We start from the raw sequence: 25,021 nt of genomic DNA on the forward strand, positions 1-25,021 counted from the left end.
CACACCGAACAACCAATCACAACACATAGTCAACACCAAACAACCAATCACAACACATAGTCAACACCAAACAACCAATCACAACACGTAGTCAACACCAAACAACCAATCACAGCACATAGTCAACACCAAACAACCAATCACAACACATAGTCAACACCAAACAACCAATCACAACACATAGTGAAACACCAATCAACCAATCACAACACATAAGAAACACCGAACAACCACAACACTCACAAAACAATTCAACCAAGCAAATCAAATCAAACTTTATTTATACAGAGCATTTCATATTCAATTCAATTCAATTCAATTTTATTTGTATAGCGCCATAACAATACAATTGCCTCTCGGCGCTTAACAGAGCCCAGAGCCTGAACCCCCTTAGTGCATGCACAACGGCAACAGGGGCAAGAAAAAACTCCCTGTTAGGCAGGAAGAAACCTTGAGCAGAACCACGGCACATAAGGGGGGACCCATCTGCTTGAGGTCGGCTGGGTGGAGACAGGAAGGTGGGACGGGGGGAAGGGGGGAAGGGTGAAGGGTAGTGTGGCAGAAGGGGAAAGGAAGCAACAGGGGCAATACACAGCCAGCATTTGGTCACTGGACATATCAAGAGGTAACGCAATGTGCTTATGACAATGAGAACACAATGACAAATGACAAATGATAACACACCGCACAGAAAACAACTCAACCCACAGAACAAAATACAAGCGTTTATGCGTACATACAAACATCACAGCGCTACACAGCATAATACAACCAAACATAACTTAATGCATCTTGCTTTTGTCAAACTGTTTTTGTGGTCCTTTGCCTCAATCTGTAATTTTCTCGAATTTATGCAGTTACTACTCCTAAACCTCAATTGTATATCTCTCTTTTTCTCTCGGAGGTCAACTGCAGGTCAAAACATATTACCTAACATACGGCACAACCCAAACACTGGGCGTGGCAGAGGAAGCTTGATTTCCATGAACTATTGGTCTTCTTTTCAGTGTCGTGATTTGCATGAGAGACTTCCTCATATGATCCTAGTGATCCTGAGGTCATTCCCTCTCTGTTATGTCTAGGATGGCGGGCCAGACGAGTGTGCTGCTGCTGTGGTCTATGTGCTCAATGGGCAGTGGTAAGGAAACAGGCAAATAAAAAAGAATATATACATATATATAAAAGTATGTAAGTAAATCTGTTTATTTTGTTCTTCAGGTGCTTTCTTGTCATATCTTGTGTTTTTATGTTTGTCATCTCCTTTTGGCATGTTTCATTTACTCTTAATTTCTATCAATTTATTTTAATTCTTTATTGTTTCTGTTATTGTTGATGTAAAGCACATTGAGTTGCACATGTGCATGAAATGCGCTATACAAATAAAATTGCCTTGCCTTGCCTTTATTTGACATATGATATATTGATATATTTCCTTTTTTTTTTACATATTTTCTGAATGTGGGGTTAGCTGACTGGCTGCAGAACATCAGCACCGATCTCTTCAGATCTCCAGGAGACATTCTCCTTGGCGGACTCTTCCCCATTAATGAGCTCTCCAGCAATCTGAGCGAACGAGAGGAGCCTGATGACATACAGTGTAACAGGTAAATCACCACGGCTATGTGATCTAAAGTCATTGATTAGATTAGATTCAACTTTATTGTCATTGCACAGAGTACAAGTACTGAGACAACGGAATGCAGTTTAGCATCCAACCAGAAGTGCAAAATAGCAATAAAAGTGCAGAGTATGTGCATATGTAAAGTGGAATAAGTGAATAAATAAGATATATACAGTAAGAGTTAGGTATGAAATATGAACAGAATTGGGGCTAGCAGCAATTGAGGTAGGAAGTGTAGATATATATGAAATATATAAAGTGCACGTGTAAGTATTAGTGGTGGTAATAAGTAAAGAGAAGTGAATGAGGTAGTTTTGTGGTATTGTGGCAGTATAGGCTTTATAATGGTACACTCTTTATCAGGAAAGATCCGATGATCATACTTGTCTTCCTATTGTCATGGCCATGTATGAAAATGTATGTGTCTCCTCTCCAGTGTTATATGAAACACTAAATATAAGCTCTTTAACTCATTGATTCACGCTCCAACAATTAACCAAAGCTAAAGACATTTGTGTTTATTCTTTAAATGTATTCATGTAAGTTTACTTTTCGATAACTTTGTGTTCCATAACGTTAGTACTTCATGTGTGAGATATAAAATGTATAAATTGTATCATAAATCTTCTCCAAAGTGTATAGCCTCATGTGTGTTTATCTCGTCAGACTCGACAGCTTCGGCTTGTCTCTGTCCCTGGTGATGAAGTTCTCGGTGGACTACATAAACGCTGACCCCAGCGTGCTCCCTGGTGTTAGGCTGGGCTTTGAGACCTACGACACGTGCGGGCAGTCGGCCGTGATCATGAAGCCAACTCTGCTCTTCCTCAGTGAGGGCTCAACGGAGGAGGTGGCGGTCAGGTGCAACTACACGGACTACGCCACGCGGGTGGTAGCCATCGTCGGTCCGTACACCTCGGAAATGGTGTCCGTCGTCAGCAAGCTGCTTGGGTTCTTCCTGATACCACAGGTTGGTTGAAGTTATGAGGTTTGCTGTTTGTGGCACTGTGCGCACACACACACACACACACACACACACACACACACACACACAAAACACAAACACACACACACACACACATGCATACACACACATAGTTTAATATCTTTTATTTTATATGCAACAACTTGTTACCCACCATTCTACAATAAACGGTCAGAGGGACCAACTGGACTCACCTCTACTTCTCATCTTTTCCACATGCGTCAGAACTAAACCCAACTCAGCCACCTGTGGTAGTAAAATAGGAATTGCTGCAACACTGTATATTCATTTATATGAGTGTCTTGTATCTTTGAGTACATTTATACATGGTAGGGTACTTCTGAGTATATTCTACAAAATGTAAAATCAAGATCAGGAAAATTATCGAGTTGCTATTAGGACTCTTTTGAATTTCCATTTCAAGTAAAAAAAAAATGAGGAAAACTGGAGCTCTAGCACTGTCATTTTAATTCTATTCCTTTTCATCAGATCAGCTTCGGTGCCACCAGTGACAAGTTCAGCGACAAGCAGCTGTACCCGTCCTTCATGCGCACCGTGCCCACTGATAAGTGGCAGGTGGAGGCGTTGGTGGACCTGCTGAAGGAGTTTAAGTGGAACTGGGTGGCGGTGGTGGCCAGCGAAGACGAGTACGGGCGGCAGGGTCAGCGGCAGTTCTCCGCCCTGGCGTCGGAGCGGGACATCTGCGTGGCGTATGAGGGGCTCATCCCTATCTACACTGACCCCGTACCCACCATCGAAGACATCCTGGAGCACATCAAAGAGACCAAAGTTGGGGTAGTGGTGCTCTTCTCCCTCCCGCAGCCCGCCACTCAGTTCTTCACTGAGGTCAGTCTGAGAGTGCTGTTTTTACGAAGTCTAGTTTGTCTGCGTCCGAGCTGTTCATAATACAGATAGCCCTATCATTTAGACGAACACTCTCTATCCGCACACGGTATCCGCAACGATCGGAATCAGGGGTAGAAAGTGAGTAGATTTGAATCGGTACGGGGGCTGAGGTCAGTCTGAAAGTGCAACCCAGTCAGGGGCACTCATTCAGTGCAGAAACAGGACACATCTCAAACTCACAAAAAAAACAGATTTGATTGAGTGCATCACGCCTTTACCCCTCAAAAAGGCTCTTTAAACAGTTTAAAATTAACCAATAAGCCCCAAGAGGCCGTGCTTTGCGCTGATTTTAGAACAGGTAAGGGAGTTGTTAGGCACGACGCGAAGCGGAGTGCCGTTAAACCCCCTTACCTGTTCTAAAATCAGCGCAAAGCACGGACTCGCAGGGCTTATTGCTTTTCTAAACCTGTTACTACACATATTTGATATGGTTTCATAAATAAAGACAATTCAATTTAAGAAACAATTGTTTAATGATAAACCGTCATTCTTCCGCCACTAAAAATTATAGTTCCTAAATAAATCGTTGCCACGCAACCCTTGAAGCAACGCAACAGCCAGATGGAACACTGGGTATGAAATGCGCTATATAGGCCGTAAGGTGAACACGGTTTTCGTTTCAGCCCGTTCCACTCACTGGCATCTACACAATCTTTAGCTAAAAAAGAACGAGTCGTGGTTAGTTACCAAAAAAAAGTTCGTCGCTGATTTTTCAGTCGATTGTCTATATGGCTTTGTTGCATGCAGAACTAGAGACTTCAGAGCGTAATAAGATTTTTGTCGGGAGCCGTGCCACGGTTCGACACGTGATCATGCTACACCAATGAGAAGGCTGCATTTGTCAACAGAATGGAAAAATGGCGGCTCCCGTGTGGTTAGAAACATCGTTAAAGATAGAGGAAAACATCCGAACATCCTCAAAAGTGGGCTAAATTAATTCTAATTAGTGCTGTATAGATAGCCGCGTCCAAGAATAACAATGAGGCAAATATACGATAATGTTATTTTTATGTTAAGTCATTGACATCAAGTTTAACATACATGGGAATACCCATTACTGTGGATCTTACATGGACTGTGAACACCCACCGAAGAAATCAAGGCAAAGACTGTACTTCCTACATCAGCTGAGGAAGTTCAGCACCATCAGCTGTGTGTCCTGACAGCATCACTTGGTATGGGAACTGTACAGCCTGTGACTGCAGCACCGAATCATCAGAGCATCTCTCCATATTCTGCAGGAGACCTACAAGAAAAGACCTACCTACCAGCGCCCAAGGTATTGTAAAGGATTCCTAACATCCTGACCATGGACTTTTCAAAACACTGAGGTCAGGCAAACGTCTCTGCTGCTACAAGACCAGAACAGAGAGACTGAGGAGGAGCTTCTTTCCTCAAGCATTCCTTATCCTGAACACACACAATGACTATAAAACATCAATTACACCTTTTTTCACACACTGCTCTTTAAACTCCCTCTTGCTATTTATGAAAAATATTTCTTGATCTTTCTTTCTTCACACTCGCACAGAAAAAACAGTAGTATTTTTATGTATGTGACAAATAAACCTCCATGTATCAATAAAAGGCAGTAATTGTAAATACCAATGACCATCTGTTTGTTCATTCATTCATTCATTCTTCCACAAATGAAAACAACACTAATGAACCATAAAAACACTCTTTATGAAACATGAAATATGATATATAAAACTGTACAAAACTGAATAAGAAATAACAGATTAGGGACACTCAGTCCTCACTGTTAGTGTCAGTGTCAGGACAGTTATCTTCCAGTTCCTACAGCAACGACATAGGTCAACTATGCAACACAATCCTGCAGAAAAACATCTGTCTGTCTCACAGGCACCTTTGCAGCCACAGTGTATCACATGCAAAACACTGTCAGGGGCCGGATTTCTAGTCATCCAGGTGACATGCAAGTTCCCATTCTCTATTTGCCAACCATATCCAGCAGGTGATGGAGCACTTATATTATGTTTGAGACAGGACCTCATTATTGCAGCCTGGTAGTTTGCCCTTTTGCAGTGCTGATGGAGGGCATCAGTGGTAGGGGGAATGGATAATTCTGGCAAGGCTGATGATGTCATACAGAAAGCCTTGAACCTAGCTTTATTTACATTATCAGCTGCCGACTGATCATATAAGTGGCATACATACTGGCAAAGAAATGCAAATGTTGACTGCTCCAAGTTTAAGTTAGTACCTAAACTTTTAAAAGCCTTTAGGTACTCATCTTTCTCACATGCAACAGAAAATGTCTTTTTTTTCTCCTTTGCCATTAAAGGCACTTGTGGAGTCACACCCAGAAAATGTTTGAATTCCGATCAAGGCTGAAAACACACTGGTTCCAAGAGCTGATGACACCTTGGTAATGTCAATGATACATGTCCTGTTGCCAGTCCCTGTAAAAAAACATATAAAGTGCATGGCAAATCTGTCTGCACACTTACAGCAATGACTGCCACATCTGTATATGCCAGACAGTGTAGCGGGTTGAAACGGAAACAGGGTTCACCTTACAGCCTATATGAGGATGTGCATGTGTGTGAGTGTGAGTGTGCACACACTGGGCACCTTCACGAGGCTTCTCTCCAGTCTTCTCTTCCACACACACACACACACAAACAGAGTTGAAGACCTTGTAAATGTTTTCCCACATAGTATGTTTTTGCATATGAAAATGCCAGTGAAAATGCCTTTAAATATTGTAAACATATAAAAGGTCAGGCACATTTATGTGGACCTTCCCTGCCATGTACTATCAGGTGATGTTTTAAAGACCCAGCTTGTTTAGAAGTTTTTCCACATTGGCATGAGTATCAACATATGCATTTGAGAAGGGCAAACTTCAAACTTCAGAATTCAAGCATTTACATGGCTTTTCTTCACTGTGCAACCGCTGATGGCATTTCAGACTTGATGTCCTAGTGTAGTGTTTCTCAACCACTGGGCCGTTGCACTTATCCTTATTACTACTGTATTTTGTGCTGTGTCTTACTGATATAATGTATTTAACCCTTATTTAATGTTAATCACAATTACAAACGAGGGTCTGACAGGGCTTACAATTAGGTGTGAGTGCTCCAGATCAATGAGGAAAAGTCAACCCCCTCCCTGGATTTCTAAAGTTGGGATGATTATTGTATTTCTGTGATGACTTCTTACAATGTTGCATGGAATTGTTTGTGTATCATCTAAGCCCTATGATTTCTCATAGTTAAGATCACCTTAGCTGACGTAGGAAGTACAGTCTTTGCCTTGATTTCTTCGGTGTGCTGGGTGTTCACAGTCCATGTAAGATCGTCAGTAATGTGTATGCCCATGTATGTCAAACTTGATCTAAATGACTTAACGTAAAAATAACATTATCGTATATTTGCCTCATTGTTCTTCTTGGACGCGGCTATGTATACAGCACTAATTAGAATTAATTTAGCCCAATTTTGAGGATGTTCAAGTGTTTTCCTCTATCTTTAACGATGTTTCTAACCGCACGGGAGCCGCCATTTTTCCATTCTGTTGTCAAAAAGCAGCCTTCTCATTGGTGTAGCATGATCACGTGTCGAACCGTGGCACGGCTCCCGACAAAAATCTTATTACGCTCTGAAGTCTCTAGTTCTGCATAAAACAAAGCCATATAGACAATCGACTGGAAAATCAGCGACGAACTTTTTTTTGGTAACTAACCACGACTCGTTCTTTTTTATAAGCTAAAGATTGTGTAGATGCCAGTGAGTGGAACGGGATTCATTTTCTAAAGCACTTTTCGTGCTTCACCTTGCGGCCTAATATGAATGCCTTGCCATTCGCTGCGCAGTACTATGGAATGTAATCAGGTCAAATTGTAAGGTAATGCTGGATTTTACAACGGCTTTTAGCCAATCACAATCAAGGATTTGAACAATCAGGTTTAGAAGCCTTTAGTTAAACTGCTAAACCGGCTTATAACTTACAGTGAGTCCAGTTAGAAAGAAATGAATGCCCAATACTGTATCTCTCTCTCTGCCTCTCTCTGTCTCTCTCTTTCTATATATATACTGTATTTTTTCCATACTACTTTATTTCTTTACTAACTGAAAATTGAAATCATGAATTGCTTATTTAGGGCATCATATTCTTTCAGCTAAGTTTCATAAAAGTACTTTAGAGATCATCTGCACACTTTATACCAGGAAAATTGTCATTGGGATTGGATGGTGATTCCCCCCCCCCCCCCCCCCCCCCCCGTTAGGTGATCCGCAAGAACATGACACTGGTGTGGGTAGGCAGCACCGCCTGGGCGATGAACACAGGCATCGCCATGCTCCCCAACATCCACACAGTGGGCACCATCCTGGGCTTTGCCGACACGAGACACGAGCTGGCCCTGTTGAACCCCTACTTCAGTGCTCTCTTCGACAAGATCCAACAGGAGAGGGTCAACCAGTCCGCCCCGAACTCCAGCGCAAACATCCCCTCCATGGCCAACCCATGCCCTACGTGCTGGCACCTCTCCCCAGACAACATGAGCCTGGTGCAGGACCCTTCAGTGGAGAGGACCGCCTTCAGTGTGTATGCAGCCGTCAAAAGTGTGGCTCACGCACTGCACAACCTGCTGGGCTGCAATGCGACCATGTGTCCACAACAGTCCAGCTACAAAATCTACCCATGGCAGGTATTTAATGAAGCTGATGTATTGTACGGTGTTCCTGTTTCCTTGCAATTATTAGTTAAGTTTGACAAGACACTGAGTAATCATGATTAAAAATGTACTTCCAGAGATGTATTTTATTAATTCAGCACATATAGTCTCACATATTTTCCTATAAGAATACTATTAAGGGAAGGTAGTACAGTGTAAGATACAGAATAAGACTGGGCAAAAGCAAAGTGATACGTTATATTTACATTCACATTGGTTAGGATTTATGTTATGGAACAGAGAGATGTATCATTGAGCTGTTACACAATTGCAGTATATCGCATTGTTAACCCCAGAAAAACTCCAATAAATCAAGGGTATATGATATAAAATGTGTATTATTATTTAATTACTTATCTATTCAAAAACTCTAATCCATTTTTTTAAATTCTATTCTCACACTCCTTAGTTGCTTGAGAAGTTGAGGAACGTGTCCATAGACATAAATGGCACTGATTTTAAGTTTGATGAGGAAGGGAACCCGAGCTTGGGCTATGATGTGGTGGTGTGGATCTGGGAGCCTAAAGTGGACTTTAGAGAGATCGGAAACTTCTTTAGGAACCTGTCCATCAACAAGACGAAGATTGAGTGGCACGCAACACCCAATAAGGTAACCCCCTGAGAATGAGAACCCCAATGGTGTAGTTAAAGGCACCCAGTGCAACTTTCGAGGCTTAAAAATAAACATTCAATTTCTAGTCTTTTTTACACGTAGTAAGTTTCAATAACTCCATACCATTACATATCGACATTCAAGGAGCAAAGATGAGACGTTGTTGTGTGGTGAGAACTGATAGAAAATCGATAACAACAACAATCGCCGCCATTTTCTTTATTTATTTGTGCCACCAATAAATAAAGCAGGATTCCAGTCAATGGAAAAATGGCCTCTACCCACCGGAGATTGTTGTTGTTTACGATTTTCTATCAGTTCTCACCACACAACGACGTCTCATATTTGCTCCTTGAATGTCGATATGTAATGGTATGGAGTTATTGAAACTTACTACGTGTAAAAAAGACTAGAGATTGAATGTTTATTTTTCATTGAATGTTTATATAAAGTTGCACTGGGTGCCTTTAACTTCATCCTACACTTTTCAAATGTGTTAGATTGATTGAAAGTCTGATTGTGGGATGTGTGTTGTTATACTGTGATTATAAGGAAGCCACATTTTAGCCATATTATGCTTTCATTTCAATTAGACATGAGAGAGGTCATACACAAACACACATACACTGACACGAACGCAGGCATGCACGGGCACACACACATAAACATATGCACACACACACACACGCACTTGCACACACACACACAAGGAAAAAGAAAGAGAATACACCCCGAGAGCAAGAAATCTAAAAACGTTTAAAAAAGTAAATCCACACTTTCACATCCCGAGAGTCTGTCTGTCACAGGTGCCTGCGTCCACCTGCTCTGCAAACTGTGATGACGGAGAGGTCCGGCGCGTCAAAGGCTTCCACTCCTGCTGCTTTGACTGCATCCCATGCAAAGAGGGAACATTCCAGAACAATACCGGTGCGCAGTCTGCTTCAACCAAAAGACATAGTGTGGAACATTTAGGGGCTATTTGGCATGTTTTGTTTTAAAAAACTGGGGTGCATTTCCCAGAAGGGTTGTTAGACAACTTTCATCGTTAAAAGATAGAGAGCCATTATAAACGCTCTCTCTATTAGTTACCACAGTAGGTGCTCAACAACACTCTTTGAAAACACAGTCCAGAGCAGCGCCATACTCTTGTGTCATACACAAAATAATATAATAAACTTTATTCATTTATTTAACTATTTTTTATATTTTTAAATATATTTTATTTATTCCCGCATGTCACATATGCACTATCAACCAAAACAATGCCTGTTAGTATATTAATAGTGGTATTATATAATGAAGTATGGAGCAGACGATCCATGACTACTGCTGGCAGCAAATCACAAACATATGATGCATGTTATCCAAGAACACAAGCATTGGGTACCTCAGTGAAATAGGGAACTGTACACATGGAAGTATGCTGTTGAATGTAAATCTATTCAAATCAATAGATCAAGTATTTATGGTATACTGCACTTTCATACCTTGGCAGAGGTAGGGATTCCTGTACAGATCCTTGTAATGTACTGAACATTTGACACCCTGGGCTGACATTTCCTTATCTTCAATGCACCGTTCTTCACAGATGACATTCAGTGCACCAACTGCCCAAAGGGCCAGTGGTCCACCCCCCACAGTACCTCCTGTGTGTACCCCACTTACACCTACCTCTCCTGGGGCAGTTACGATAGCCTGGGTCTGGTTCTGGCGGGGGTGCTGGTGCTGGTCTGTGAGGTCGCTGTCGGGGTGCTCTTCCTGCGCCACAGGGGTACCCCCGTGGTGAACGCGTCCGGAGGGGCGCTCTGCTTCCTGTCGCTGCTGTGCCTGATGGGATGCAGTGCCAGTCTTGTGCTTTTCTTGGGCTTGCCAGGAGACCTCGTGTGCCGCCTGCAGCTGCCATTCAATGCCATGTTCCCCACCGTGGCTCTGTCCACCATTTTAGCCATCTCTCTACAGGTGAGAGTGAAATAAAAATGACTCACTTCAGAGTGATGCCTTGGTAAATTGTTTAAACCTAAAGCACCTTGTACTTATTTCCACTATGTCTTTTATTTTTATTTTGTTTCCTCATTTTGTTAAATATATTTGTTGCCTCAGTAGATCTTTTAATCGAAATCTATGTATGTTCTCCTTCTGCTTTTTATTTTCACTCTCTTGGCCATTTCCCTGCGACTCACTTCTCTAGAACAGACACAAAGTAATGCATATTTGCTTCCTTGACAGATATTCCAAAGCAATCCAAACTAACTTATATTTATGGTGTATAAATGGTTACATTTATGGTACCACATCTTACCTTCTCTTCCCCAGATTGTTTGCGTGACTGAGTTCCCTGAGAAGATCTCCGCTCACCTGCACACTTTGCGCGGTCCGGGCACCTGCCTGGTGGTTCTGGCGTGCTGCGGGGTCCAGGCGGGCCTGTGCGGCTGGTTCGTCCAGGAGGCCCCCTCCCTGTCCCGCTTCCTCTCCGAGCTGGAGGTGAACTTTGTGACGCGGTTCCTCAGCTGCCCGGTGACGCCGCTGCTCAGCTTCGGCATCGCCCTGGGCTTCAACGGCGCGCTGGCACTCGTCTCCTTCATGTGCACCTTCATGGCCCTGAAGCCCGCTGGGCAGTACAACATGGCGCGCGACATTACCATTTCCACCCTGGCCTACTGCGTGGTGTGGGTGATCTTCGTGCCCATCTACACAGGCCTGGGCGACAAGAATAAGTCCATCGCCCACGTCGCAGTCACCTTGATCAGTCACATGGGGCTGGTGGCGGCCTACTTCTTCCCCAAATGCCACCTGTTGCTCAAAAGACCTGAGCTCAACACGGCAGAGCACTTCCGCGCCTATCTGGAGGGGATCATAGCGTCTCCTCAAGAGGAGCAGGCTCAGTGATACAGGGGATGACAAAGTTCCAATAAATTGTCATGAGATTTTCTAGAAGAGAATTGATATAACTAAATATTCAGTAGATACGTATAAATGTGTTTAATTGTTCATTAAAAGGTATAAACCACACACTTATATTGTGTTCAGTACATTTGGGCGCGGCGAAGGATTACTTCCTTCACCCAACTGGCTTGCTGCATGGTGTGAGTAATCTTTGTGACCATCTACATGTGCCTGAACAACAAGTCCATCGCCCACATCATGGTTACCTTGCTCAGTCACATTGGCCTGGTGGTGGTCTTCCCCCTAGAGCCATCTGCTTCTGAAAAGACCTGAGCTCGACATGGCAGATCACTTTAGTGCCTGGAGGAGACCATAGCATCTCCTAAAGGGAGACAGGCTCGATGATACACAAGAATGACGCATGTTAATATATTATACTGAGATTGCATAGAAGAGAATTTGTGTATCTACATGTTTAATAGATGAATGTATTTAATGGTTCATTAAAAGCGAAAAAAACACAGACTTCAGATGTGTCGATTAAGTGATTGAAGTGAAGTGATTGAGTTTGAAAAGAAGGATTACTACCTTCAGAAAACTGTAAAAAAAAATCTCAAATCTTATTTATACTGAAAGTGAAAGTGGCTATGACTACAGAAAGAGCTATTAGCTATTTTGCGCCAAGAAGTCTGTTACCCTTGGGCAGTGGCGGTTTTAGGCATGGGCGACCCGGGCGGCAAGTCACGTGGGGGGCGGCATGACCAAAAAAAAAAAAATAATAATCTGGGCCGCGAAGCGGTTTTCTATTATCTATCATATCACGTTACGGGGAATTGGCAAATTGGCGCCCCCTGCAGCTGCAGACGCCCCTGCTTGGCGCTCAGAGGGGGTCTCGCCCGGGGCATAATTCTATGTAGAACCGCCACTGCCCTTGGGCCAGGTGCAGTTAAAAATCCTGCCTGCCCTCCTCTGCAGAGTGCATCACTTCAGATTCTGAGACAGCCAGGAGAGTGTGTTGACCTTCCCTGCTCCTGTGCTGATCTTAAGGCCACACCTAAGAGTCTGACATGGATGACTACAAGCGCGAGCCAGCCTCCAGATGGAGGGTTGAAGATCATATCCACTATAGATGTGTCATACAGAGGCAGACTTGAAACCTTTAATCATATTTCACATACTTCTATGCAAAAGAGTAGAAATCACGAGACGAGGAAAGCGAAATGAAAAATAGGCTACATTTTACACGTTGTACTGCAGCCCACCAGCAGGGGCACTTGAAGGGACCGGTCATTTGAGATACATAATTAATAAGGATATGTCATAGTCAATAATTCAATCTTATCTATACCTAGTATAAATGTTACTCTTATTTGTATCTAACTAGCATGAAAGCATTTCCTGGCATCATTACACTTGGTCTTGACCTGGGAGAGAGGTGTGATATTGCCCTCACCTACCCCCTCCAGGTCGAGACAAAGGGGCCTTGTCCCAATGGCCTATTTGAATAGATGGTAACACCCCTTAACATCAGTGTACAAAAATTACTATCTCACAAGGGATAGGCAGATTATCTTGAGGTAAAGCTCTGGGCGAGTGGGACTTCAAGCTCTGTCTCACAATGATGGCCATCATTGTAAAAGATTAAAACCTGGATCATGACTGACAAATCCAAGACTGAGTTTCCAATATATGGTATAAAACGAAATACTGTCACACTAGACCTGTTGGTTGCTTCACTTTTTGCACAACATTTGCTTCAAATACTAGTCACCATATTATGCATATTGTAATCACTTAAGGCTCAAGGCTATTAGGAAGTCGGCATTGAAAATATAACAGCAACCTGAATGCCTTTCTCATAACCTGGAAGATGGATTAGCTAATGCTGACAAAACTACCAGTAACAACAAAATATGTAAAATGTTAAGATACACAGGGCATTGCGATAATGAAAGCACATTTTCTGTACTTGTTCAATTTTAGATGTTAAAAGCAGAAGTGGAACAACATCACCCCTCTGCATCGCAAGTTTCATCTCTGTGCTTTTTCTACTTCTGCTTCTGGGAGGACTTGCATTCATTCATTTTCTGGATATATTTAAAGCAACAAACAGGTAAAAATACATTTCCTCTCTCTCTGTGTCTCTTTTCAGTCAGGATTAAAATTAATATTCATTATTCCTACAAAATGTATGCAAGAGACATTTTTCTTTTAAAACATTAAGAGAAGAAAATGACCAGACTAGAATTAAACAGATTTCTAAATGTTCCAAATAATGTAATGTAAGGTTGCAAAATATATTCCTCTGTGATATAGGTAAAGTATCAGGTTGCAGAGTTGGGCAGTGCAGTAAATGAGAAATCGGTCACAATTGGAGGTCAAAAAGAAGGTTTTTAATTTGGTACGGGAGGTCAAAAAGAAGGTTTTTAATTTGGTACGGGAGGTCAAAAAGAAGGTTTTTAATTTGGTACTTCGCTTATAAAAGGTGTAACTCAGGTATTTCTCACACAAACTAAAAAGGACGGTTTTTTAAACACAACTCAAAAGTCCAACACAAAATGTGTCCCTTTTCCCTTTAAATAATTCACATAACTTCTGGTTACATTCCTGTGTCGGATGTCAGTTCCCAGTTGGTCCGTTCAGCTCCTTTCAACCTTGGGGCTATCTTTCCTCCTTCCAGTTGTGCTTCACCAAGCCTTTTACCAAGCGCTTCACCAAGGGTTTAACCTGCACGTCAGGTGTTCTAGGTTCTCTTGGTTCTCTAGGTACTCTCTCACAACATGAACCACCATTCTTAAGTGCTCCTTCAGTTAGGTGCCTTAAGCTCCTACACCTGGGTGGTTCCTGATGCATTCTTGGAAATGTAGTAATTTGAACGGCGGCCATCTTGTGGTGTGGCAGACAGTCCTAGTCTGGGGGAATGCCACACCCCATCGTGATGCCAGAATATATACATATAATGTATATAACTGATCGAACCTGTCTCATCATTTAAAAAAATGTATCCAGTACCATTGCTAATCTCAACTAATCTCTTATTTGTCTAAATACTTATTCATTCAACTGTGCCATGTGACAGCTGACTAACAGCCTTTTTTCATGAGGAATGAGAGCGCACACAGCAAGGGCTGTTGGTGGATCATTCTATCATTAACAAACACTTTTGTTCAATTTTGTTTTGAAAAGTAAAGAAAATAATTAGAAAACAATAATTTTTATGTTAATGAGTGTAATCTTGAGAATTTGTCAGACAATGGCGATTGTGGGTAACTTGAAGTACAGGCCCACAATATTGTGGTCTTATTTAGTTTATTCCGATAAAACATAACAGAATCACATGGCATTCAAATCAAGTCAAGTCAAGTACACTTTATTGCCATTAAAACAAGTAATGGCAAGTGAAGAAAATCAGCTCTGATAACATTTTGTTCTGTGCGAAAACACGACTGTTCATACATCACCTTTGTCACTTGTGGTTATTTCCGTATGCGGTGAGAACTGAGGGGAAATGTGGCGGTCTGACCACGCTTCTCTTTTTACTTTAACAGTTCAACGTTTTTCCTGTTCCATCTAGTTGCTCCAACTCAAAAGTGAAAGAAATGTGTGACATTTGCTGTGTGTCTGTGGAGGTCATGCATGTGTAGAAGTTTTATTGAAAATGTTTTTCCGCTAGTTGTTGCATCGGTATTGTGCAGTAGTTCAGCTAAAAGCAGAAGTGTTTTGCTATTGCTCATCTTGACCACTTGTTCCACGTGATGTCATGTTGCAGGGGATGGCTGTGAATGACCAATCAGATGAGGAGAGTAAAGTGACTATATGAGGAGGGGACTGTGACATCAGTGTGTGTATGTGGGACTGTGAGGCTACAAGCACCCTTGGTGTGTGTGAGAGAGAGACAGAGGGAGACTGCAAAGGCAACTGTCAGCAAGAATGTGGATGATTGTGTTTTTCTTGTGCTGGGCGGTCAGAATCGAAGCAGGTGAGTCAGTACTACACCCAGCTCAGTTATGACTTTCTAAACCTGTATCTACATTTTCATTGCTACTCATACACTTCCAGATTGTACATACTTTGTATGTAAACTGCATACTTTCAAGGAGAGCATTCATTCTGTGTTGCCTTCTTTACAAGGATCAATGAAACTGTGATGGAACAAATTGTACCATCTTTGCTAAATTCAATAATATGCTATTTATATTGTTGTGTTATGTGCTGCTACATACCCATTCTGTCTTGCACAACCAACATCTATTATAATTCCATTTTTGTCAAACAAGCAAGAAGTAATCACATGATTATGAATTATACTGTACAAAAACACATCTGTTGAATAAATGCATTGAGACATTTTTGGATCTATATGTGAGGAGTAATCCAAACCCTTTTGTGGTTCCAAAGGTTGCAATCTGCAGGATTGGACACCAATGGAAGTCACCAAATCCGCTGGAGAGTCTGTTCTCCTGCCTTGTTCCTGCACTGATCTTCAGGCTGTACCTCAGGGTATCAGATGGTTCAAAGACGGTTTGAAGATTGATCCAACTAAACCAGCAGACAGGATTCAGATGACTAATCAGGATTCCCCTGGAAATCTCTCCCTGCTCATATCAGACCTGACTAAGGAGGATGAGGGGTACTACATATGTGAAGGTCAAGCTAACAGCTTCAGATACTTGACCCTCACAGTCACAGTTACAGGTAGGAAATTAAAAACAAGAACTTTTCAGACACCTGATATGATTTAACATTTTACTGAAACTGACACTGTTACAATGACAAATGATTTCCCGAAGCTTCAGAAATACAATTCATGGTGTTGTTCTATCTAGGTTTTTTTATAATAGGCTACATGAAAAGAAATGCAAGAAATGGTTTGTATGTTGCCATCTGAAAAAAATCTGTAAAATGCACGTTTCGTTTTATACATGTTTACGATGTAAGAAGTAATTTCATTTCTGACAACATGGAAAGTATTGGATTCATATGAGGCAAACTAACATGTCAAAGTAATCTGTTTGATTTTGGCATGCAAATGTAATTATAAGTTTCTGATGACAGGGAAAGGATTCCTGTAGAGATACACCTAGGTCTGTTTACCTCAATAACTGCGTAAGAAACTGTAGAAAATGACTTTGTAGCGTTTTAGCTTCCTCTTCACCATTCAGTGCCTGCATTATTTTCGTATTTGTTGATAAGACTCTCAGATTATCTGTATGCAGTTTACTTTTTTTCTCTCCATTTGATATACAGTATATGTATATGTTTTTAGAGCAGGAGCAGTGTGTTGCCCTTTTCAACATACAACCACACAAGTATTGTACATGACAAGTGTAATTTCTCTATGTGTTTTTACAGATCTTTCTCACAGGTTCCCTTTACAATTGGATACAGAGAATGTTTTATAAGTGTCATGTTTCTTCCAGGATGCTCTCTAATGGAACAGGACACAGTACTTGAGATTAAGAGAAGATCAGGAGAATCTGCACTGCTGCCCTGCTCATGTTCTTCTCTGCGTGCCAAACCTGAGAGTGTGAGATGGCTGACCACCAGCAGGAGTAAATTATATACTGAAATATCCATCACAACTGGACCCTACAGAGGCAGAGTTCAGATGTTAAACGGTCATTCACCAGGAAACGTGTCTCTGTTCATATCAGACCTGAGTGAGAAGGACCGGGGATTATATTCTTGCATTGTTGATGAACGCTCCCAAACACATATATCCCTCCTGGTCAAAGGTAAGTTATTAGCCATGTCTTATGGTCTGATTGTGATTAGTTCTAGTCATTAACATAATCCCACTTGACCCTTGATTAAAATAACATTCTTATTGTTCAATGTCATCAGCAAACACATTGACACCTAAATCATCTCCTGGAAAACAAACACCATCAACTAGGGAAAAAGGTTTGTCCCAATAACAGTGCAGTTTAAATGAATATGTCTAGACCTCTTCTGTATTGAACCCTAATTGGTGGAATCTGAAGAAGTTGACAATGAAAAATTTAGATTGTACAGTATGTCTATAGCTTGTCCCAGGGCCAGGCTGGACCCTCTGGTATGAGTTGTATGGGGCCCTTTAGGTTTGTGCAGTGTGCAGTTTATGTATTGCTTTTAAAACCTCCCCCTGCAGGTGACTGCTTGTTATTCCAGCCAGTGCAGTGTGTTGCTCTCGAGCACTGGGCCCTCTGCCCATTAGTCTATAGTGTAGTGCACCTATTGGTGCCCTTGCCTTGCTTGGCCATGTTAACATCTGTACCAGGAATGCATCTGGAGACAACCATAGTTCAATCTAGACGACTGACTACGGCTTAAACGACATTTGACATTTCGTCACCAACCCAAATACCTCCTGAAGGAGGGGCTGGGACAGACTTTGTTGAAAAGTCCAAGAAGATGCAGAAGTTAGAGGTTGGTCTTAAAGGAAAAGCTTTGAGCAGAGCTGTGTTTATTTCTAGACGCTCGGAGTAACGGTGAAACCAAACCACCTTTCTACATATTCATCATTGCGGCTGTGCTCCTGTTGCTGCTGCTGCTGGGAGGAGCTCTGTTCCTATACATGAGACGCAAAGGTAGACACACACACACACGCACACACACACGCACATACACACACACACACACGCAGAGAGAAAGATCACAGAGAAAGAAACATCTTTTAATGCAAATCACTTTGTTCCATTAGGTCAAAAAGGGAAATGTATAAAATCAGGACAGAGGCATAAGGATGACAAGGTAGTTTAAGTTGGTCTTTACAATAACTCTGTATATTATGTTTAACCCATATGGATGCATGTTGTGTTTAATCCATATGAAAATGGCTTGTGGCAATGCATGGCCTTTTTTATCAGAAGTGTGTGTGTGTGTGTGTGTGTGTGTGTGTGTGTGTGTGTGTGTGTGTGTGTGTGTGTGTGTGTGTGTGTGTGTGTGTGTGTGTGTGTGTGTGTGTGCGTGCGTGCGTGCGTGCATGCGTGCGTGTGTGCATGCGTGTGTCTGTGTCTCTTTGTGTGTGTATGTGTGTGTGTGCATTTGGCTCACTTACCTCATGTCTGGAATGAAAAACGTTTTATATTTGTGTTTGCTCTGGGTGGCCTCTTGACCTTCTTAGGACGACACCATTCTTCAGGACACCAGGGTGTACGGCACTGTTCAGGACACCAGAGAGGACAGATCCAAACAAGATAAAAAGGAGGTAAAGTTGATTCAAATGCCCTTGTTGAATGGTTCTGAGGATGTCTTTAAGAGCTGAACTTTTGTACGTGTGTACATGCAAACAACATGCAGTGGGTAGTGTACGTGCCAAACAAAATGACCTGTTATTTTCTGTAGGATGATGTGACCTACTCAACTGTAGTCCATGTTACCAAACCCAGAGCAGTCCAAGTGGAGGTGGACACAGGTGACGGCACAGAATATGCCAGCATCAAAACAACATGAGTCGTAACACCCCCACAGACCACCACACTTTGTTCATGTGAGCACAGTTTGAGTGTTTTTAGCCACAGTTTGAGTGTTTTCAGTGTAAGAGTGTTTATTATGCTCACATTTATAGTTTGCTAAACATACTAGTCATGCAATTATCACTTGGATGTATAATGCTTTTCATGAAATGTTCAGTTCAGATTTGAAAAAGTAAATAAATGCTAATACATGTTAGCTACTCTCTAAGCAGTAATGAAATGTTAGATATGCCTGGCTGTTACTGAAAAACTCTTGTGTTGTATAAATAAGCTCATTGTTATCAATATGTCTGTCGTCTATTTTCTGTTAATGAGTATTCATTATAAATGTATATATAGATACAGATAATGCAGGGTGTATATTTTGGCTGTAATCAAATATTTTCTAATGAAATATGAATGGGTTAATGTCAGGGACCACAGCATCTTTATCTCGTGCACAACTCTTGAAGAACTCTAAAGAGTTTTGAACTGTGTTCAGTACGGCTCTTTTTATGGGGGCGCTTTACCTCAAAGACCAACCAGTTCTGATGATGAGTTTGCATTTGTGTGCTGCATGACTGCTCACCTCTGTCTTTACTCCTTAGTTAGCCTACAGATTCAGTGGGGCAGTCTTTACTCCTGAATTAGCCTACAGATTCAGTGGGGCAGTCTTTATTCCTGAGTTAGCCTACAGATTCAGTGGGGCAGTCTTTACTCGTGAATTAGCCTACAGATTCAGTGGGGCAGTCTTTACTCCTGAGTTAGCCTACAGATTCAGTGGGGCAGTCTTTACTCCTGAGTTAGCCTACAGATTCAGTGGGGCAGTCTTTACTCCTGAGTTAGCCTACAGATTCAGTGGGGCAGTCTTTACTCTAATGATGCCGATCTCCAACATAGTCTTAATCTCTTGCCTGATTTTGAGAACGAGCTGAGCAGGGATGCGGTATCCTGGCAGCCTTACCGGTCATGGTGCCTTGAGCCTGACGTGGTGCTCAACCAGCTGTGTCCGCCCTGGAGTGTCCATGAGAAGCCCCTCTGGGATACACCATTCCAGCTCCTGTTCGCACACTGGGGAGAGATGAGACCAATCTGAGCTCGCCTCATGTCCTTGCTCCACCAGGAAGAACTGCTCGTCCTGCTCCTCCTCCTCCTTGTCCACTCTCCTGGCCAAGAGATGATGCACCACTGCTGCCACCTGAGGCCACCACTCCTTCAGCATGTTAATATGAAAGATTTGCTTCTCCTTATTTCTTCTTGGCATAAGTATTTCATAAGTTACAGAGCCTACCGTCCAGTGAAATGTGAAGGGTCCCTGCCACTGTGCCAGGAGACTACTCTCAGCTGTTGGTAGCAACAGCAATACTTGTTGTCCCGGCTTGAACGTGCGTTTCCTCGCCGCCTTGTCCTTCCAGCGCTTCTTCACTGCTCTGCCTGGGCCGTCCTCATGTTCTCTTTGACCTGTTCTGCCCATTAACATCAGCTATTTTGGTGCCAAGACGTTTGTTACCCTTGGGCCAGGTGCAGTTAAAAATCCTGCCTGCCCTCCTCTGCAGAGTGCATCACTTCAGATTCTGAGACAGCCGGGAGTGTGTTGACCTTCCCTGCTCCTGTACTGATCTTAAGGCCACACCTAAGAGTCTGACATGAATCACTACTAGCGAGAGCCAGTCTCCAGATGGAGGGTGGAAGATCATATCCACTACAGATGTGTCATACAGAGGCAGACTTCAAACCTTTAATCATACTTCGCTTACTTCTATGCAATAGAGTCGAAATCACGAGACGAGAAAATATGCCATAGTCAATAATTCAATCTTATTTATGCCTAGTATAAATGTTACTCTAATTTGTATCTAACTAGCATGTAAGCATTTCCTGGCATTATTATACTTGGTCTTGACCTGGGAGAGAGGTGTGATATTGCCCTCACCTTCCCCCTCCAGGTCGAGACAAAGGGGCCTTGTCCCAATGGCCTATTTGAATAGATGGTAACATCCCTTAACATCAGTGTATACAAATTACTATCTCACAAGGGATAGGCAGATTATCTTGAGGTGAAGCTCTGGGCGAGTGGGACTTCAAGCTCTGTCTCACAATGACGGCCATCATTGTAAAAGATTAAAACCTGGATCATGACTGACAAATCCAAGACTGAGTTTCCAATATATGGTATAAAACGAAATACTGTCACACTAGACCTGTTGGTTGCTTCACTTTTTGCACAACATTTGCTTCAAATACTAAGCACTATTATGCATATTGTAATCACTTAAGGCTCAAGGCTATTAGGAAGTCGGCATTGAAAATATAACAGCAACCTGAATGCTTACCTGGATTAGCTAATGCTGACAAAACTACCAGTAACAACCAAAATATGTAAAATGTTTAGATAAACAGGGCATTGCGGTAATGAAAGCTCATTTTCTGTACTTGTTCAATTTTAGATGCTAAAAGCAGAAGTGGAACAACCTCACCCCTCTGCATCGCAAGTTTCATCTCTGTGCTTTTTCTACTTCTGCTTCTGGGAGGACTTGCGTTCATTCATTTCCTGGATATAGAAAGGAACAAACACGTAAAGATACATTCCCATTCCCTCTCTCTCTCTCTCTCTCTCTCTCTCTCTCTATCTTGCCAGTCATGATTAAAAGGATTATTCATATATTATACAAAATGTATGCGAAAGAGACACTTTTCTTTTAAAACATTAAGAGAAGAAAATGACCAGACTAGAATTAAACAGATTTCTAAATGTTCCAAATAATGTAATGTAAGGTTGCAAAATATATTCCTCGATATACGTATAGTAACAGGTTGCAGGGTTGGGCAGTGCAGTAAATGAGGAATCAGTCACAATTGGAGGTAAAAAAGAAGGTTTTTAATTTGGTACTGGAGGTAAAAAAGAAGGTTTTTAATTTGGTACTTCACTTATAAAAGGTGCATTCTGGGAAATGTAAAGAAATTGTGTCAAATCATTAGAAAACAATAATTGTGATGTTAATGAGTGTAATCTTGAGAATTTGTCCGACAATGGCATTTGTGGGTAACTTGAAGTACAGGCCCACAATATTGTGGTCTGATTTAGTTTATTCCGGTAAAACAGAAATACATGGCATTCAAATCATGTAAAGTCAATTAAACTTTATTGCCATTAAAACAAGTAGTGGCAAGTAAATAAAGTCAGGTCTGAGAACATTTTGTTCTGTGTGAAAACACCACTGTTCACACATCAACTGTGTCACTTGTGGTTATTTATGTCTGCAGTGAGAACTGAGGGGAAATGTGGCGGTCTTCTCTCTCTAGTTCTGTCTTTGTACATTTGATCTATCTCTTCTCTTCTTTCTCTTTTTTTTTTTTACTTTAACAGTTCAACGTTTTTCCTGTTCCATCGAGTTGCTCCAACTCAAAAGTGGAAGAAATGTGTGACATTGGTTGTGTTTCTGTGGAGGTCATGCATGTGTAGAAGTGTTATTGAAAATGTTTTTCCGCAAGTTGTTGCGTCGTTATTGTGCACTAGTTCAGCTGAAAGCAGAAGTGTATGCTATTGCTCATCTTGACCACTTGTTCCACATGATGTCATGTTGCAGGGATGGCTGTGAATGACCAATCAGACAAGGAAAGGAGCTGTGACATCAGTGTGTGTGTGTGGGACTGTGAGGCTGCAAGCACCCTTGGTTTGTGTGAGAGAGACAAAGAGGGAGACTGCAAAGTCAACTGTCAGTAAGAATGTGGATGATTGTGGTTTTCCTGTGCTGGGTGGTCAGAATCGAAGCAGGTGAGTCAGTACTACACCCAGCTGAGTTATGACTTTCCAAACCCGTATCTACATTTTCCTTGCTACTCATACACTTTCAGAGTGTACATACTTTACAATGTGAACTGCACACTTTCAGAGAGAGCATGCATTCTGTTTTGCCTTGCCTTCTTAAAGGATCAATGAAATTGTGATGAAACGAATTGTATCATCCACACAAAATTCAACTCATCATGACACAAACAAATCAGTTATATACTATTTATATTGTTGTGTTATGTGCTGCTACCTACCCATGTTGTTTTGCACATACAAGCAAACAAGAAGTAATCATATGATTATAGAAATATACAAAAAAACATCTGTTGAATAAATGCATTGAGACATTTTTGAATCTAAATGTGAGGAGTAATCCAAACCCTTTTGTGTTTCTTAAGAATGTGATCTACAAGATAGGACACTGATGAAAGTCACCAAATACTCTGGAGAGTCTGTTCTCCTGCCCTGTTCCTGCACTGATCTCCAGGCACAGGGTGGCAGATGGTTCAAAGACAGTGTGCAGATTGAATTGATTAAACCTGCAGGCAGGATTCAGATGACTAATCAGGATTCCCCTGGAAATCTCTCCCTGCTCATATCAGACCTGACTAAGGAGGATGAGGGGTGGTACAGATGTGAAGATAGCTTATCCAGCAACAGATACATCAGACTCGAAGTTACAGGTAGGACATTAATAACAAGAACTTTTCGGTCACTTTATATGATTTACCATTTTACTGAAACTGACGCAGTTAGAATGGCAAATTAATTCCCCAAGCTTCAGAAATGCAAGTCATAATGTTGTTCAATCATAAGTGTTTTATAATACATAAAAAATGCAAGAAATTGTTTGTATGATGCCATTTGAAAAAACCTGTAAAATGCATGTATGTTTGGTTTTATATATTTTTATAATGTAAGAAATTATAAGTATCTGACAACATGGAAAGGATTGGGCTCCTATGAGGCAAACTTACATGTCAAAAGTAATCTGTTTGATTTCGCCACTGACAGATGCGTAAATGTTATTATAAGTTTCTGACAACAAGTTAAGGACTCCTGTAGAGATACACCTAGGTCTGTTTACCTCAATAACTGTAAGAAAACTGCAGAAAATGACTTTGTACCGTTTTAGCTTCCTCTTCTTCTGGTATCTGATGCAACACCCCGTTCAGTGCCTGCATAGTATAGGTTACAACCACAAGTGCTAGTATTGTACATGACCAGTGTGATTTGTATATGTGTTTTTACAGACCTTTCTCACAGGTTGCCTTTATAATTGGATACACAGAATGTTTTATAAGTGTCATGTTTCTTCCAGGATGCTCTCTAATGGAACAGGACACAACACTTGAGATTGAGAGAAGCTCAGGAGAATCTGCACTGCTGCCCTGCTCCTGTTCTTCTCTGCATGCCAAACCTGAGAGTGTGATATGGGAGACCACCAGCAGGAGTGGATTATATACTGAAATATCCAACACAACTGGACCCTACAGAGGCAGAGTTCAGATGTTTAACCGTCATTCACCAGGAAACGTCTCTCTGCTCATATCAGACCTGAGTGAGGAGGACCAGGGATATTATACGTGTGTTGTTGACAAAATCTACATAACATATATTTACCTCCTGGTCAAAGGTAAGCAATTATTTTAATTCTATGGTCTGATTGTAAATAGTTTTAGTCATTAACAGAATCCCACTTGACCCTTCATTAAAATAGCATTCTTATTGTTCCATATCTTCCTCCAATGTCACCAGCAAACACATTGACAACTACTGTAAATCATCTCCTGGAAAACAAACACCAGCAACTAAGGAAAAAGGTTTAGACAGTGCAGTTTAAATTGAGATGTTTAGACCTCTTCTGTATTGAACCTTAATTGGAATCTGAACAACTTGACACTGAAACATTGAGATATTATGTCCATATAGCTTGACCCAAGCTTGACAAACTTTATTTGTCATTGTGCATTAGATACACAAAGAAATTGGTTTGTGCAACCACTTAAAAAAGTGAAGTTGTGCTGGGTGGAGGGTAGGAGGGTGGTGTGATTATTTAGTTATGTGATCGCCCTGGGGATG

The 25,021-nt window shown here is 41.6% G+C and overlaps 1 protein-coding gene across 1 annotated transcript; it reads left to right on the forward strand.

The window, feature by feature from the left end:
* Positions 1 to 1,083: 1,083 nt before the first annotated feature.
* Positions 1,084 to 11,713, forward strand: tas1r3 (taste receptor, type 1, member 3; the record flags this gene model as incomplete). The annotated part of the gene is made up of 9 exons (XM_080846740.1): positions 1,084 to 1,138; positions 1,469 to 1,604; positions 2,288 to 2,588; positions 3,093 to 3,449; positions 7,765 to 8,187; positions 8,624 to 8,824; positions 9,634 to 9,754; positions 10,416 to 10,786; positions 11,141 to 11,713. 9 exons carry the CDS (start codon positions 1,084 to 1,086, stop codon positions 11,711 to 11,713), a joined length of 2,538 nt encoding a protein of 845 aa, XP_080702866.1.
* Between the last annotated feature and the right edge of the window lie 13,308 nt (positions 11,714 to 25,021).

This window comes from Sprattus sprattus (assembly GCF_963457725.1).
Source record: "Sprattus sprattus genome assembly, chromosome: 10".
Taxonomy (NCBI): domain Eukaryota; kingdom Metazoa; phylum Chordata; class Actinopteri; order Clupeiformes; family Clupeidae; genus Sprattus; species Sprattus sprattus.